This window comes from Euprymna scolopes, chromosome 12 (assembly GCF_053919585.1).
Source record: "Euprymna scolopes isolate OS-2025 chromosome 12, ASM5391958v1, whole genome shotgun sequence".
NCBI classification, from domain to species: Eukaryota; Metazoa; Mollusca; class Cephalopoda; order Sepiida; family Sepiolidae; genus Euprymna; species Euprymna scolopes.
The window spans coordinates 150,691,570-150,707,695 of NC_136493.1; the positions used below are offsets into that span (position 1 = coordinate 150,691,570).

The 16,126-nt window shown below is 35.3% G+C and overlaps 1 protein-coding gene across 1 annotated transcript; it reads right to left on the reverse strand.

Moving 5' to 3' along the window:
* Positions 1 to 3,514: 3,514 nt before the first annotated feature.
* Positions 3,515 to 5,167, reverse strand: LOC145291122 (toll-like receptor Tollo). The gene is given in 2 exon segments (XM_080136637.1): positions 3,515 to 4,259; positions 4,262 to 5,167. Coding segments are annotated over 2 exon segments (1,542 nt in total). The 3' UTR covers positions 3,515 to 3,623.
* Between the last annotated feature and the right edge of the window lie 10,959 nt (positions 5,168 to 16,126).

Here is a 16,126-nt window from a genome sequence, read left to right on the forward strand (position 1 = left end):
TATATCACATAGAATTAGCGAGTCTCTCGACAAAGGCTTCATTACTAGGGCGATTGCTCTTGACATATCAAAGGCCTTCGATAAGGTATGGCATAAAGGCCTACTTCACAAGATTTCCAGCTACAGTATAACTGGAAATTTTTTCTCTATCATTAAATCATTTCTCTCTGATAGGCTCATAAGAGTAGTGGTTGATGGGCAGAAATCAGAGGCCCACAGTATTAATGCTGGAGTCTCTCAGGGGTCCATCCTGGGCCCAACTCTCTTCTTGATCTACATCAATGATCTCCCTTAACACATACTTAAATCATTCGTTGACATCTATTCTGATGACACGATTATCTATAGCAACACATCAAAGGCTGAAAATGACAAAGTTCTCTCTGATTCTCTCTCCTCAGATCTTGAGCGCATGGTTCAGTGGGGGAAGATGTGGCTGTTTACCTTTAATGCATCTAAGACCAAGCTCCTATCATTACATCATAAACGCTCTGATCCCCGTCATATAGATCAATTGAAATGAATGGCTCTCGTCTAGGGGAGGCCCCATGTTTTGATAAGCTTCTGGGTTTGACCTTTACTCCTGATCTGAAATGGAACACATACATCAAGTCTGTGGCCAAAGTCGCTGGGAAAATGGTGGGATCCTTCTACCGCTCCAGAAGATATCTCACTAATGATTAAATTCTCTATCTATATAAAAGCCAAGTACGTCCAAGGATGGAGTACTGCTGCCACATCTGGGCAGGAGCTGCTAAAACAGCCTATCCTGCCTTGACAGAGTACAAAATAGACTTCGTGGCTTGGCGGGTGATGCCCTTTTCTCTTCCCTGCAACCTCTCTCCCACAGAAGAGACGTTGCGAGCCTGTCTCTGTTTTATCGTTATTTCCATTGCAGGTGCTCGTCTGAGCTCCAATCTTGCTCCCCCCTCGCCAATCTTTCATGAAAAACACCCGACTAGCTGAAACCACTGTCAATAATTTCCCCCACTATTTATCCGTGCCTAAATCAAGACGTAGATTCCATGAACAAAGCTTCTTTCTTAGAAGAGCATGGCTGTGGAACTCTCTGCCGCTTGCCTGCTTCTCCCCCGAATTCAACTTGGATGTCTTCAAGTCCAACACACAAAGTCCTGATGAGCCGCCCCTTAAGTAATGACACCTTATCAAATCCCTAATACTATTACTACGATACTATCCCATTTATTACTGTACACATACTAACCCTTATCCTCGAGCCGCCCCTGGGCCTTGATAAGTGATGACCCCCATGTAAAAAAACAAAACAAAACAAAACAAAAAAACAAGTAAAAATCTACTGTTTAAAATTATGAAATGTTCGGTAGTTATGTATTTTATGTACCGTGCTGAAATAACGTTATTGTTTCGAAAGCAATTCTTAGCATGGGGAGGGAAGGGTGTTTTGTAACTATTCTGTGCTTCCACCTTAAAATTTAATATTAAAAAAAAGATATCGTAAACTTGAATTTAACCTGAGAAAACTATTTTAAAATAGCGCGGTACCAAAAATAGATAAGCGCCAATGTTGTTTAAAATTAAAATTAAAAAATACAGAAAATTCTGTTTATATTGTTTAAAATTATATAAAAGAAAGTTCTATTTATATTGTTTTAAACTTTTTAAGAAATTATGTTTAAAATAAATAAAAAGTGTTTATTCTTTTAAAATAGTTTTAAATGTAACAAAAGTTAAGTATATATTGTTTAAAATGAAAGAAAAACTTATGTATATATTGTTTAAAATAAAAGAAAAAGTGTTTAGTCTGTTTTTAAATTGTTTTCAAATTGTCTATTTTTGAAAAATAAGTTCTGCTTGTTTAAAACTGTTAACTTTTGAATATCAATATTGTTGGCATAGTAACATAACGGTGATGAGAGAGTTTGGTTCCTTTAATGCAATAGAAGCTTCGAGATTATTTTGCTACCTAAGCTTCAGTTTTGCCGATAATGTCAGGCACGGGAATGAATTTATGCATTTTAGAAAAAGAAATGAAAACGCCGGCAATCTCATGTCGTAAGAAGAAACTATTATCAAAACAAATGAGGGGCAGGAAGTGTGTAAACACAAATGATTACTGAATCGAAGAGCGCCAAGATCCTGAATTAAAAAATAAATAAACAGAAAAAATACCCCCTAAAATCACCCAAATAATAAAATAATTACATTAAGAAGAAAAAAAAAAGAAGTGTGTAGGGGACTAGGATATATAAATACCCCAATTCCGTTACAAGAGAATAATGAAACAAATGAGGAATTGAAGGAAACAAAGGCTCAGTTAATGGATAAGATAAACGTGGTTTATTTGCTATTGAAAGAAATGAACGTTTTAGTTACAATATGTCCGCGCGTATGTGGCCAATGTTCGTTGCAGGACTGGTGTTGTAGCCAGAAAAGGAGATGTGTTTTCATCTCAAGTTCGGGTCACTATTGTTTGTTCGCGCGTGGGAAGAGAAATACATGTTGTAGGAAAATTGAGAATGGTAGTCCAGCGTGTGTATGCATTGATAAGGAATTAACTTTTGTGGGGGTAGTATAATTAAACAAAGCGTACTTATCTTTTCAGACGACGGGGGTGGTAAGTGGCGGCCAGTCGTGCTACTTCGGTGATATGTGTCCGGCTTTTAACTGGAGAGCGACGACTACATTTATCAACCTAGCAGCGCGGCGTTTTCGCCTCCTGTGTTTTTCTTCTTCTTTTTCTTCTTTGGTTTGTGTAAAATAGGCATGGTTAGAATTGAAGGCGTCTTGGCTCATAACGTGAGAGCGGAGCTTCTTCTTCTTCTTCTTCTTCTTCTTCATCTCTTTAGGTCTGGTGGAAGACTGTCCGTGCGTTCACTGACGCAGCTGGGGGAATCTCTTTTTCTTTTCTTTTTCTTCTTCATTTCTTTAGGTCGGGTGGAAGACTGTCCGTGCGTTCACTGACGCAGCTAGGCGAATCTCTCCTCCTTTTTCTTTCTGCGAATCACTGCGAATCTAACGTATGCGTACAAAACGAAAATGTCGGTTATGGGGAATAAACATTTCATATGTAAATTTGCCAATGTCTGTGCGCGATACCCATGTATATAAAGAACGATATTACTCGCGATAAACCATCCTTGGACCATGAATATTATTTCTTGAGAATTTCAGTGTTATATGACCAGTAGTTTAAGAGTTTACCTGTTAGATATTTACAAACACATACATCTACTGTTTTATTTATATAGAAGAATATAAAATAAGAAAAGTTAACGAACATAACATAATAATAAAGCAAGAAAAGTTACCGAACATAACATAATAATAAAGTAAGAAAAGTTAACGAAAATAACATATTAATAATAAAGTAAAGAAAGTTAGTTGTTCAAATATTTTTTGAATAGTATACGTCCAGTGGAGACAGACGTGCTCGGCGTCAAATTGATTGAACCGAAAAAATAGACATCTTTCTTCGTTGGTGTATTCAAGCCCTCTGTGACGACTGAGTAGTTCCTGATTAGCCCTCTATCACCAAACCATCTCGTAGGGTAGTTCCGGCAAATGGAACAAAATGTCAGTGTTAATGACTGTTACAATGACTTCTCATCCGACGTATAAAAACTAGTTCAAAATATTTGCATTCAGAATTCATTTTCTTCTTCTTTCTTGTTGGGCAAAGCGAACCGAAGTTTGTCCCAAAACCTGGGATCATCATATCTCAAGTAGGTTTTCGTTTTCATGTAAAGTTTTAATCCACCATCAACCAAATCCGAATCGACATCTTCGAGCAAAACCACAATGAGGTTATTCATTTTATTTGATAATGATTCCAGGTGGGCCGCTTGAAACTCGTATCTACACCATTCACTGGTGAGGAACTCATTCGTTAACAAAAGAATCGTTCTTTTACTCTTTTCAATACTTTCAATGATGTTTTCTACAATGGGAGCTCCAACCAGAAAATCTCTGAAATGAACGCACAATTTATAAGCTGGAGTTGTGTTTTCTTCCAAATGAGGAAGCATTTCGTTGACCACAAATGCATCCTGTGAATTGTGATACGAAACAAACGCGTCATATTCTTTGTCCTCTTCATCCAACTGGTTTTTCTTTGTTAGAATTCGCCAACCAAAACGAACGAAAAGTAAGATTTGGATTTCTATACGATACCCATAGACAATGGTTGCTGCTCCAAACAGAAATACAAGTATTGCAAGACAGATAAATATAACTTTTATATCAACTCGATTTACCGTTTTATTTCGACAATATCGAAAATGGAACCAATGATAAAAGCGAACACGATCAGCGACATTCCAATCGACAGACCATATACAAGTTTTGTGTCTTGAACCGGTGATTGTGTTTGTAAAGTTGAATTTAAAGATTTGTTTCGACAGAAATTCACGTCATATTCCAAGATTGGTATTTTAGTTTGATTACACAGAAGTGTATCCGATTTAATTTTAGATGATAAAGTGACGAAATGTTCACTCAGATATGTCAAATCTTCACATTTGCATGACCAAGGATTATCGAAAAGAAAGATCGATCTCAAATGATCAATATTGAATGTTTGACTTTCGATTTTTCGAAGATTATTATGGCTCAAATCTAGTATTTCTAAACTCGGTGTCACATTAAACGTTCCTGGCAATATTCTTTCGATTTTGTTGTGATTGAGAATCAACTTGTTCAGATTCTGTAAACCAAACAAACCATTTGAGTCTAAAATCGTGATATCATTATTTTCCAAATGCAACACTTTAAGCCTGATGAAATTGATGAATGTTCCTGCGCCAATTCCTGTAATTTTCGAATGATTTAAATACAGAATTTCAGCCATAGTTTTCCCACCAAAAGTTGTGTTAGTTAAATATCCCAAATCGTTTCTACTGAGGTCGATTATAGTAGCATTTTGAGGTATGCCGTTTCCATCTGTGAAATTAGCGTTCGTACAATTTGCTTGATTTACGTTGTAATCGTATGTATGTGTACATAGCCATTTTTCCGGGCAAGTGTCTCGACAATAGCAGTTTTCATCGTAACAACACGCACAAAAGAGTCCACAGATGAAAGACAGTTTCTGATAAATGCTTCTTTCGTATTCACATACAAAGCTGTCTGTTTCAATTTTGTGAAACTTACCAACGGGTAACCAGGTTTTACCTTTTTTATAACGCATCACACTCGCAAGATCCTGAATAATAGGATAGCTACTATATAAATTTTCTTTTATCAAAGAGAGTTTTTTCATCCAAGCTAATTCGCAGCTGCACTCAAAACGATTTCCAGAGATATAAAGGTTTGTCACCAACTTCTTGTAACCGATTTTTAAGCTCACCTGGCTTAATGTATGAATCCGGTTCCATTTCAGATCAACTGAGTTTAGATTAATCAGATTTTGAAAAGTCCACGGTTCCACTGTTTTAATACGGTTATTTTCCAACTGTATGAAAGAAATACTTACTGGGAAAGTATTCGGTTCCAGTTTGGATACATTATTAAATTGTGCATAAAGTATCTTAAGAGATTTTAAATTGTATAGAACCAAGTGAAGATCTGTAATCTGGTTGTGTGCTATATTTAAGCCAGTTAGTGCATTCAAACCCTTAAAAGTCAGTTGGTTCAAAATCGTCAAGTTATTGTTTTTCAAGTTCAATATGGATAATTTATCCAAAAACTCGAAGGCATTGTCTTCAATTTCTTGAATGATGTTGTTTGCAAGAAGCAATATTTGCAAGGAGATTTATCAGTTAACAATGTTTCTACTCTGTTTAACGATTCTTTTAATGGATTAGAAAATTTAATTGTGTTGCTCTTATCAGGCAATAAAATCTCAAATTTTGGTCCAAGCACTTTCCTTACGATGCCAAAATTGCTGCAGTTGAATATCAGCTTTAATCTTTTGCCTGAAATTCCACGAATCACAGAAACGTTACAAATATTAGATCTTAACAATAACCGAATTGGTTACGTGTCGAGAAAACCATTTTTGCATTCTTCTTCTTATTCTTCATACTCCAAACTGTACATATGTTTGTATATATTTCTTTTATGGTTTTCTTTTAATACATTCCATATAACCCAATCTCCGATGTACAGTTTGGAGTATGAATTTGTAAGCAGGCATTTAAATTTCCAAGTGGGGCTTCACAGGTCCATTAATTTAACCTTTTTTTAGTTATCAGGCAATAGGCAAGGGGGGGCTTCCCCTTGCTGGAATTCACAGGTCTATTGATTTAACCCTTTTTAGTTAACGGGCAATAGGCGAGGGGGGGGGAAGAGAGGAGAGGTGAGGTGGCTTTACTCTTGGAATTGTTTTGTTTTCTCCTCTTCTGGTCTCCTCTTCTGTTCTCTGTGTTGCTCTGACTTCCTTGGTCTTTATATAGTAGAGCACTGGGCGGGGCGGCAATTCCCAATTCCTTCCCGACCAATCAGAATGCTTGATAACTAATTCGTCTGATTCTCTCTCATTGGATAATTTGACTGGTGACAGAAATTGTCCACCTCCCACAATCCAAGAATAATTCTAACTCCTCCCCGATCAATCAAAAACGCCCGATGGAAAATAACCAGTTTTCTCTCGTTGGATAATTTCCAAACTGCGTAATACGCGATAACCGCGTAAGTAAGAAAACTGCGTCCAAAAAAAAAAATGCTTCATGAATTCTGCCCTTAGATGTGACACTTGTCATTATCAAAGGAAATGAACAATTTATTATTCTGTTAACATCTTGACAAAATATGTTATTGAAAATTGTCGGGTGGCAAAAATCTCTTGATGTATATTTCAAAACTGCGATTCGGTTTGAGAATGAAAACATTAGGAATGTTATTTTGGGTTCAAATGATTTTATCAGAGTCATACAAAATCATTTAATATTTGATTCGACAAACATTCTTTGAAGCCGACAAATGCGTGTGTGAAACTTTAATTCCAAAGAAATTATTTATCTTTGTTTTGATGTTGTCACAAATATATTTTGTGACGCCAACAAATACGTGTGTGTGTAGTTTTTAGTTCAAAGCAAAAACATAATCTATCTGTTGTTGTTTCAGCTGACACATGAATTGTGTCCTTGAAACGGTCGGCGCACTCTTTGAACCTGACCAATGCGTCTATGCGCCTTCAAATCAGAGAAAAAATATCAACAATCGAATTATGCTTTGAAGAAAGAAAGGAAAAAAAAATACTTTGGCAGAATTGAAGCCAGCAAATTCTTTCTTCTTTTTCGATGTCGGCCAGAAACAAAAAATATTAACATATGTCTTTTAGTGAACCGGTGTTGGCCGGAATAAGATTTTAACATCTATCTTTCAATTACCCGATAATATTAACGTTAAATGAAAAGCGTCACATCGACCCTAATGGTCTGACGCTGCCTCTCTTTGGTGTTACAAGAGTACTAGTTGATGGGCAAAAATCAGAAGCTCACAGTATTAAGTCTGAAGTCCCTCTTTTCCTGATCTACATTAATGATCTTCGAAATAACATCCTTACATCATCCGTAGACATTTTTGCTGACGACACTACCATCTATGGTAGCACATCTAAGGCAGTAAACAACCAAGTTCTCTCCGATTCTCTCTCCTCTGATCTTGATCACGTTGTACAATGGGGAAAGGAGTGGCTGGTTACTTTTAATGCATCTAAAACCATCTTTACATCATCAACGTTCTGATCCCCATCTGACATCAATTAAAATGAATGGCTCTTGTCATGGGGAGGCCTAAAGTTTTGACAAGCTTCTGGGCTTGACCTTTACTCCTGATCTTAAATGGAATACGTACATCAAATCTGTTGCCAAGGCCGCTGGCAAAATGGTGGGATCTTTCTATCGATCCAGTAGATATCTCACTGCTGATGCAATTCTCTATCTATAGATTTGTGATGGATGGCTCTCGTCTGGGTGAGGCCCCGTGTTTTGACAAGCTTCTGGGTTTGACCTTTACTCCTGATCTGAAATGGAACACGTACATCAAGTCTGTTGCCAAGGTCGCTGGAAAGATGGTGGGATCCTTCTACCGCTCCAGAAGATATCTCACTACTTATATCTATATAAAAGCCAAGTAAGTCCAAGGATGGAATACTGTTGCCATATCTGGCAGGAGCTGCTAAAAACAGCCTATCCTGCCTTGACAGAGTACAAAATAGACTTCCTGGCTTAGTGGGGGATGCCCTTTTCTCTTCCCTGCAACCTCTCTCCCACAGAAAAGACGTTGCGAGCCTATCCTTGTTTTATCGTTATTTCCATGGCAGGTGCTCGTCTGAACTCCAATCTCTGGTCCCCTCTCGCCAATCTTTCATGAAAAAGAACCGTCTAGCTGAATCCACTGTGAAAAATTTCCCCCACACTATATCTGTGCCTAAATCAAAACGCAGATTCCATGAACAAAGCTTCTTTCTTAGAACTGCACACCTGTGGAACTCTGTTCCGTCTGCCTGCTTCCCACCGGACTACAACTTGGATGTCTTCAAGTCCAACGTTAACAAATTCCTAATGAACCGCCCCCTTAAGTAAACACTTCATCAAATCTCCACACTAACGTAATGTACTTGCAATAACCCTTATCCCTGAGTGGTTTCCGGGCCTTGATAAGTGGTGATCACTGTGTAAAAAAAAAAAGGGCCCTATTGCCATTGTGCAACTTTAAGTTTCAGAGAAGATTGAGTTTGAAAATATGGAGACAGATTAACAGACCGACAGATAGACCGACATATCGCCATTTATATATATTATAGTAAAAAAATAATTATAACAGCCCCTTTAAGAAATTCGTTTCTTATCGTTGAGCACTTTCAGTTGAATTAAAGTCGGTCAATTTAGCTCTTATGCGTAGATCATCGTATAACGATTAGATCACTCTCTGACTGGCGTAAATGAACATTTAAAAATGTTTAAATTTGACGTTATTTCACGCGGTTAATGGTAGCCGAATGGATTGGGTTTTCGCTAGTCGAGCCAGAGATGTCTCGTGACGCTGCACTGAAGATTCTCAAAAGGATGAAACACTAGTGTCTGTAGGTATTTAATAATTATTATAGTAAAAAATAATTATATATATATATAATTATTTTTTATATTGTACGGCACAATCATGTTGACACACCGGTTCTCGTCAGATCACCAAAGTTAAGCAACGTTGAGCCTGTCTAATACCAGATGGGTGACCATTTGGGAATTCTAGGCGCTGTATGTGCTCTCTGCTTATCTCGGCATTGTTTCCAGTCGTCTTGTACCTCAACTTGCCACTGGTATGCAACAATGTTGACTCAGGAGAGGCGTGGTTGGAGATTGCACAACTCTTGCCACACAAATTTCATGCGCAGGCACCCTTACAGTGGGTATCCATAGTCTGTCAAGACTGAAGGAAGCCTTTTATATATATATATATATATATATATATATATATATATATATATAATCACAGAAGGATGGAGAAAATTTGAGGAGAAGCATTTGAATCATGCAGTATTGAAGTGTGCCCTTAGAAAACAGGATGAATCTGCGATTCCTGCCAAATTGCAACAAGAACTGAAATGGCCAATCTGCAGCAGATTTATTCTGTCTAAAACCGGTTTAGTAAACCATGTGAGTGTTACATGAAAGGGCTGTCCCTTCTCATGTAAGTAAGAAAACATACTAGATAAGTGAAAATGATATTAGGAAAAGGTTAGAATCGAACCCTGTAAGCAAGTGATAATTGAAATCCTAGGAATGCAGTCCATTATTAATTCTTTTAGTAAATTAGCTAAATATTATTTATGTCGAAAAAAAAAAAAGAAGCGATTGTCCATTTTTTTTAGAATAATAAGATATTAAATATATCCGTTAAAAGAATGGACAACGTGAGTTTAAAAATATTGTTTAAAAATAGGTTAGATATTAAACAATTAGAATTGGGAATTCTTTGTTTGCCAAAAGTATGTTTTGACAGACATATGTGAATCCACATGAAAGTTAGTCACGTTGGGAACCACATTTCTGAAGTCATAAACAAAGGAGATTGCTCAATATATTGAATCTGTGAGTTCGAAGTTAGGAAGTTGATTAGGATCAGATAATCAGAGCAGATCACACACAGTGATAGAGTCAGTTGGAGAGTGGGAACCCCTTAGAGGCGAAGAGAGAAGAGTAGACCATGAGTTGAAAAGGCTTGAATTTCTGACTTCATCAATCGGCCGACAGATGAATAAAGAAATCACCAATAATTTTGTAACTGTTATGGTCGTGTCGTCTTTACAACCGAAAAGGTAAATATGTTTTGTATATTCATCTATAAACAAACTTTTGTATAAGGCTTCCAAGTATTATGTATCCTCCCCATCATCAATAATGTATCTCCCCTCCTCTGTGTTAAGAACTGTTGCATCAATATCTCCCAGTCTGTATTAAGTCCCCCAAGAATCATCCCAGTCTGTTATAAATGTCTTTCTGTCAGAATTATCATCATTATATCCCTGTTCTAAGTCACCGTTAAACATGTCTCCAGTATGAGCCCCCCGACCCGCTACACAACATGAGGTCACACAATGTCAAGTTTGACAAACAACAGACCACACAAGTATTGCTGTACTATCTCTGGTTTTGTCTCTAATTCAGCAAGTGTTTTGACAAAACTCTCAAAGGTGCATAATGAAGTCCAACCACAAGCAACACCAAATATTGGCAAGTTCCTCTGTCACCTCTGTGAACGATTTTGCAAGAGTGTAGCTGGTTTGAAGAGCCATCTACATGTGTGTGGACGCTCTCATCAATCTGAAGAGATGGCAAGCTTCTGTAAAAAAGTAGGAGGGAGGGGATCATACTCTGCTGCAATATTTGACAGTATATATCGGAGTTCATATTTCCTCCCAATGAACTGTGGTTCTCCAGCACTCATGCAGCCCCAGACCATGATATTCCCACCACCATGCTTGACTGTAGGCATGACACACTTATCTTTGAACTCCTCACCTGGTCACCATCACACATGCTTAAGGCCATCAGAACCAAACAAATAAAAATTTCGTCTCATCAGACCATAGAACATATTTCCAGCAATCTATTGGCTTTCTTGACATGTCTTCAGCAAACTGTTTGTAGGCTTTCTTGTGCATTCCCTTCAGAAGAGACTTTCTCCTGGGTTGGCAGCCATACATACCAATTTGAGGAATACAAACATAAGTGCATCATGCTTACAGTCAAGCATGGTGGTGGGAATGTCATGGTCTGGGGCTGCATGAGTGTTGCAGGTGTTGAAGGGTTCTAATATGTACTGTCAAATACTGCAGCAGAGCATGATCCCCTCCCTCCAGAAACTGCGTCGCAGAGCAGTTTTTCAGCATGACAAGTACCCAAAACACACAATCAAGGCAACCACTGCTTTACTGAAGAGACTGAGGGTAAAGGTGATGGACTGGCCAATCATGTCTGCAGACTTGAATAGAACATCTTTGGGGCATTCTCAAGCAGAAGGTGGAGATGCGCACAGTCTCAAATATCCACCAGTTCTGCGATGTCATAACTGAAGACTGGAAGCGCATTCCAGTGGCTACATGTGAAGCTCTGGTAAACACCATGCCCAGGAGAGTAAAGGTAGTTTTGAATAATGATGGTGGCCATACAAAATATTGAGAGTTGACATGTATGTTAATATTGACAACTTTTTGTAAGGGGTGTACTCACTTTTGTTGGCAGGTTGGTTGGTTGTTTTTGTTTTACAGCATATCAACTCTTTTCAGATTATTTAATGCCGAATTCAGTGATTTTGAAGAAAATAATTTTGAAGAGAATATATATTTTTTTTTTTAAATCGGTTTCTATTTAACCCATAGCTGGGTCCCTAACAGGTACTACCACTCCGGGTCAGAGTGGACCTGAGAGCAATGGCAATTAAGGGGTGGCTCCACACTCCTCCAAGCCCGCAAGCTGGGGCCTCACCATCGGATATAGTTTAAGGTCATATCCAAGACCTTTGTTGGCAGGGATTTAGCTTTTAATGGCTATATTTTGAGTTATTTTGAGGGGAAAATAAAGTAACTCTATTATATATGCTGCAGACAGACTACTTTTCATTGTGTCAAAAGATTATTTTTTCAGTGTTGTCCCATGAAGAGATATACTTAAATATTTGAAGAAATGTGAGGGATTAGGCGTGTCAGAATTCGCCATTAAATAAAGAGTGATTAAATAGACTCCCTATCTTTCAAAGCTTATAACAATATGAATAATGTAATTTAAACCATAATTTTTTTCAATAAAAAAGAGCAAAGACCAAACTTTAAAATAATAAAAGGTTTTATCGAAAAATATACAATATTTTTTTTAATCGGTTTTCATTAAGAAAGATTTCACGAAATTCAACGAAATTTAACTTAATCTAAAAATAATAAATATATATAAATTAAAAAAAATCACTTACCTATATAAAATACTAATCAATAGATGCTCCCATTCTTCATATATGAGAATTTGTCCATATTTATATTTTATATTCCATGTATTTTTAAAATAAAAGAATTTTTTTAAACAACTATTTGAAAAGGCCGCCATTATATATTTTATATTCCATGTATTTTTAAAATAAAAGAATTTTTTTAAACAACTATTTGAAAAGGCCGCCATTACATAAGCATTGTTACGGTGTTAGCAAAGCGGCAAAGCAGTATTTCTTCTTGTTTTGAAATACGGATGGATAGAAGGACATAAAAACGACACATACGCATTAGCCATCTAGCCTTGTGCGTGAAGAAATATGTGTCTCCATAGGTGAAAATTAATCACATTTTACTTATCAGTTTTTGCCTTAAAAAACAAAAGACACTTGAGGAATTTTTGATTTTTTTCTTCTTTTCTCAATATTTTGATTTAATATATTTTATTTCTTCTTTTATGGAGTGAATTTTTTATTTAAATATCTAAAAAGAAACATTAAATGAAATAGAAAAAATTATCATAATTCTACGAAATTTACAATATAACAAGATTATAAGGTTTCACTTAAAAAAAAAAATTCAACATGGTTAAAAAAAAGGTTTTAAACTTTGGACTTTAAAGGTAAATTTGCAAATAATTATTATTTTTTGTTGTTTTAAATAAGCTTATTTTATTTATTGATCTTTAATCTTCAATTTGTGATGTATAAATTTGAGGTGAGAAAATTAATTATTTTCATTTTAATAGACATTTCAAAATGGGGGGGGTGAATGAAAAAAAAAAACGCTTGTCTAGAATATTATTTCGGTTTATTGGAAAGAACATAAAATTTCACATTGAACCTGAAAATATCGTAAAAATTGAACCAGTAGAAAAACTTTGATAGATTTTTAAAGTTTAAAAATTGAAAAAAATCTAACTCGTAAAATTAAAATTTCATTACGTAAAAAACATGGGATGCAGTGATGCACTAGGTGTGTCAGAAATTTCGTGAAAATAGTGAATAATTCCACCCCATCTTTCCAAGCTTATAACTCCTCGAAAAATGTAATTCAAGCCCTAATTTTTTTCAATTAAAGGAGCAAGGACCAAGGTTTCATTAAAAAAAACACAAAAACAAACAGCGTGGGGTTTAAAAAAAAAAAGAAGTTCCATTAAAAAAAAAGAAAAAACAAATAACGTGGTTAAAAAAAAGTTTTTAAACTTCAAACTTTACAGGTAAAATTCTAAAAAACACTACTTGTTTTTTTGTTTTAAATATGAATATATTATTTATTGACTTTTTCTCTCCAATTTGTGAGTAAATTAATTATTTACTTTTCGGTGAGTAAATTAATTATTTACTTTTCGGTGAGTAAATTAATTATTTACTTTTCGGTGAGTAAATTAATTATTTACTTTTTAATAGAAACTTGAAAATGGGGGGGGGCGTGAATAAAAAAAAAAAACGTTTGTCTAAAATATTATATTCGGTTTATTGGAAAGAACATAAAATTTCACATTGACCCTGAAAATATCGTAAAAATAAAATCAATAGAAAAATTTTTAAGATTTTTATAGTTTAAACTATTAAAAATTGAAAAATATTGAGTTCGGAAAATTCATTACTGTTTGAAAAAATATTTTTCTATTACTTTTAAAACAACTTTAATAGTTTATTTTGGAAGTATAATCCATAAAGAAAATAAATAAATAAATAAAGAAAGAAAAATAAATAACCTACTTTTAACAGAGAAATTATGAGATGTTCATATTTTATTCGCAGTTTCGTGTTAGGGGTGTCAAAAATTCCCACAAAAATTCTGATACACCTAGTGATGCACTCACTTTTGTAATATATATATATATATATATATATATATATATATATATATATATATATATATATATATATATATATATATATAGTGGAAATGGTAATTAATAAAAACTGAAGAAAGTGCTCAATACCGTTTGTAGAGCAAATATGCGTTTTATTTGTTATTATCCTATCTTTCTGTTGTTACATTATTGTTTCAGCTACTTGGCCGTTTTTTTGGCCGTCTGTTGCATCCTCAGACTTTTACAGAAAGTCTGAGGATGCTACAGACGGCAAAAAAAACAAAAAAACAAACAACAAAAAAAATAAAACGGCCAAGTAGCTGAAACAATAATGTAACTTAACAGAAAGATACGGTAATAAAAAGAAAGCCATTTCTATTATAAATCTAGCTATGATGAAGCTGAAGCTCATATTAATATTGATCTGGATACAACAGAGATAGATCTGGGAATTTGTAGATTCTTACGAATATTACGATTCCAAGCACAAACAATTGGAATAAACATCAGTGATAGGCCCTATCACAGAGATTTTATTAGATTTTTAGAAAACAATTTTAAATTTTAAAGGATAACCAAGAAACACATTTAATATAAGTCCTTAGATATAGATAAGGCAAGATATTGACTGAAGATTTTGCACCTGTGAAAACTATTTCGCGAGACGAGAATAACATTTTTTTCCGAAAGGGAGATAATAGACATGTACGTTTTGGAGTAATCTCCCCTGTAATAAAGAAAAATATAAAAATAAATCTTTCTTAACGAGATTGCTTAAGGGAAGCAATCTAGAAATATTTTATTATATATTTCATTTTCTTTATTTTTTTTTCCATTAATATATTTAAGCGCCATACAAAGTTTTTACTGGAAAATATGACAAAAACTAATTAATGATAAAAAAGAGTGAAAATATATTAAACGAACAGAAAAAATATGCCAGAATGCAATCGACAACCTGTTTGAATCCGATCTAGAAATAGATCTTCATTTTTTATTTATTTATTTATTTATTTTTTTAAATATTTCCTGCGTCTTTTTTTTTTTATATAGTTTTGTTTTCTGGAGAACTCTGCCATACTAACTACTAAAAAGAAAAATTAATGCAAATATGTTTTGATGAGTGGATCCTAACTCACTTCCCTTTATGTTTTTCCATCAACTAAGATCAAGTCTCAAGTAATTTTTATTATATGCTGTGTGGTCATTTTTTGCTTTCTTTTCAACAGCATGGACAAAATTTAGATCCGCACGATTTTCTTGTTCCAGTTCAAACTAGGCCGAAAAGCTACCAACAAAGCTCGTGATATCAATGATGCATTTGGCCCAGGAACTACTAACAAACATGTGGCATAACGGTGGTTGAAGATATTTTGCAATGGTGATGAGAGGCTCGAAGATGAAGACAGTCATTGCCGGCCAACTGTGGTTGATAACGAACATTTGAAAGTCTTAATTGAAGCCAATCTTCGCAAAACCACATGAGAAGTTTCTGTTGAACTCGAGGTCGACCACTCAACAGTCATTCGCCATTTAAAGCAAATAGGGAAGTAAAAAAAGTTAGATAAATGGGTGCCGCATGAATTGAACAATAATCGTCATTTTGCGACGTCTTCTATGCTCCTTCTGTGTAACAAAAACGACCCATTTCTCGAGTGGATTGTGACGTTTGATGAGAAGTGGATCCTCTACGACAAATGGTGATGTTCGGCACAGTGGTTGGATGCTGTAGAAGCTCCACAACACTTCCTGAATCCAAAATTGCATCTAAAAAAGGTTATGGTGACTGTTTGATGGTTTGCGGCCAGTCTCATCCATCACAACTTCTTGAATCTAGGCGAAACGATTACGGCGGAGAAGTACTCCTGACAAATTGATTAAATGCATTAAAAGCTCCAACG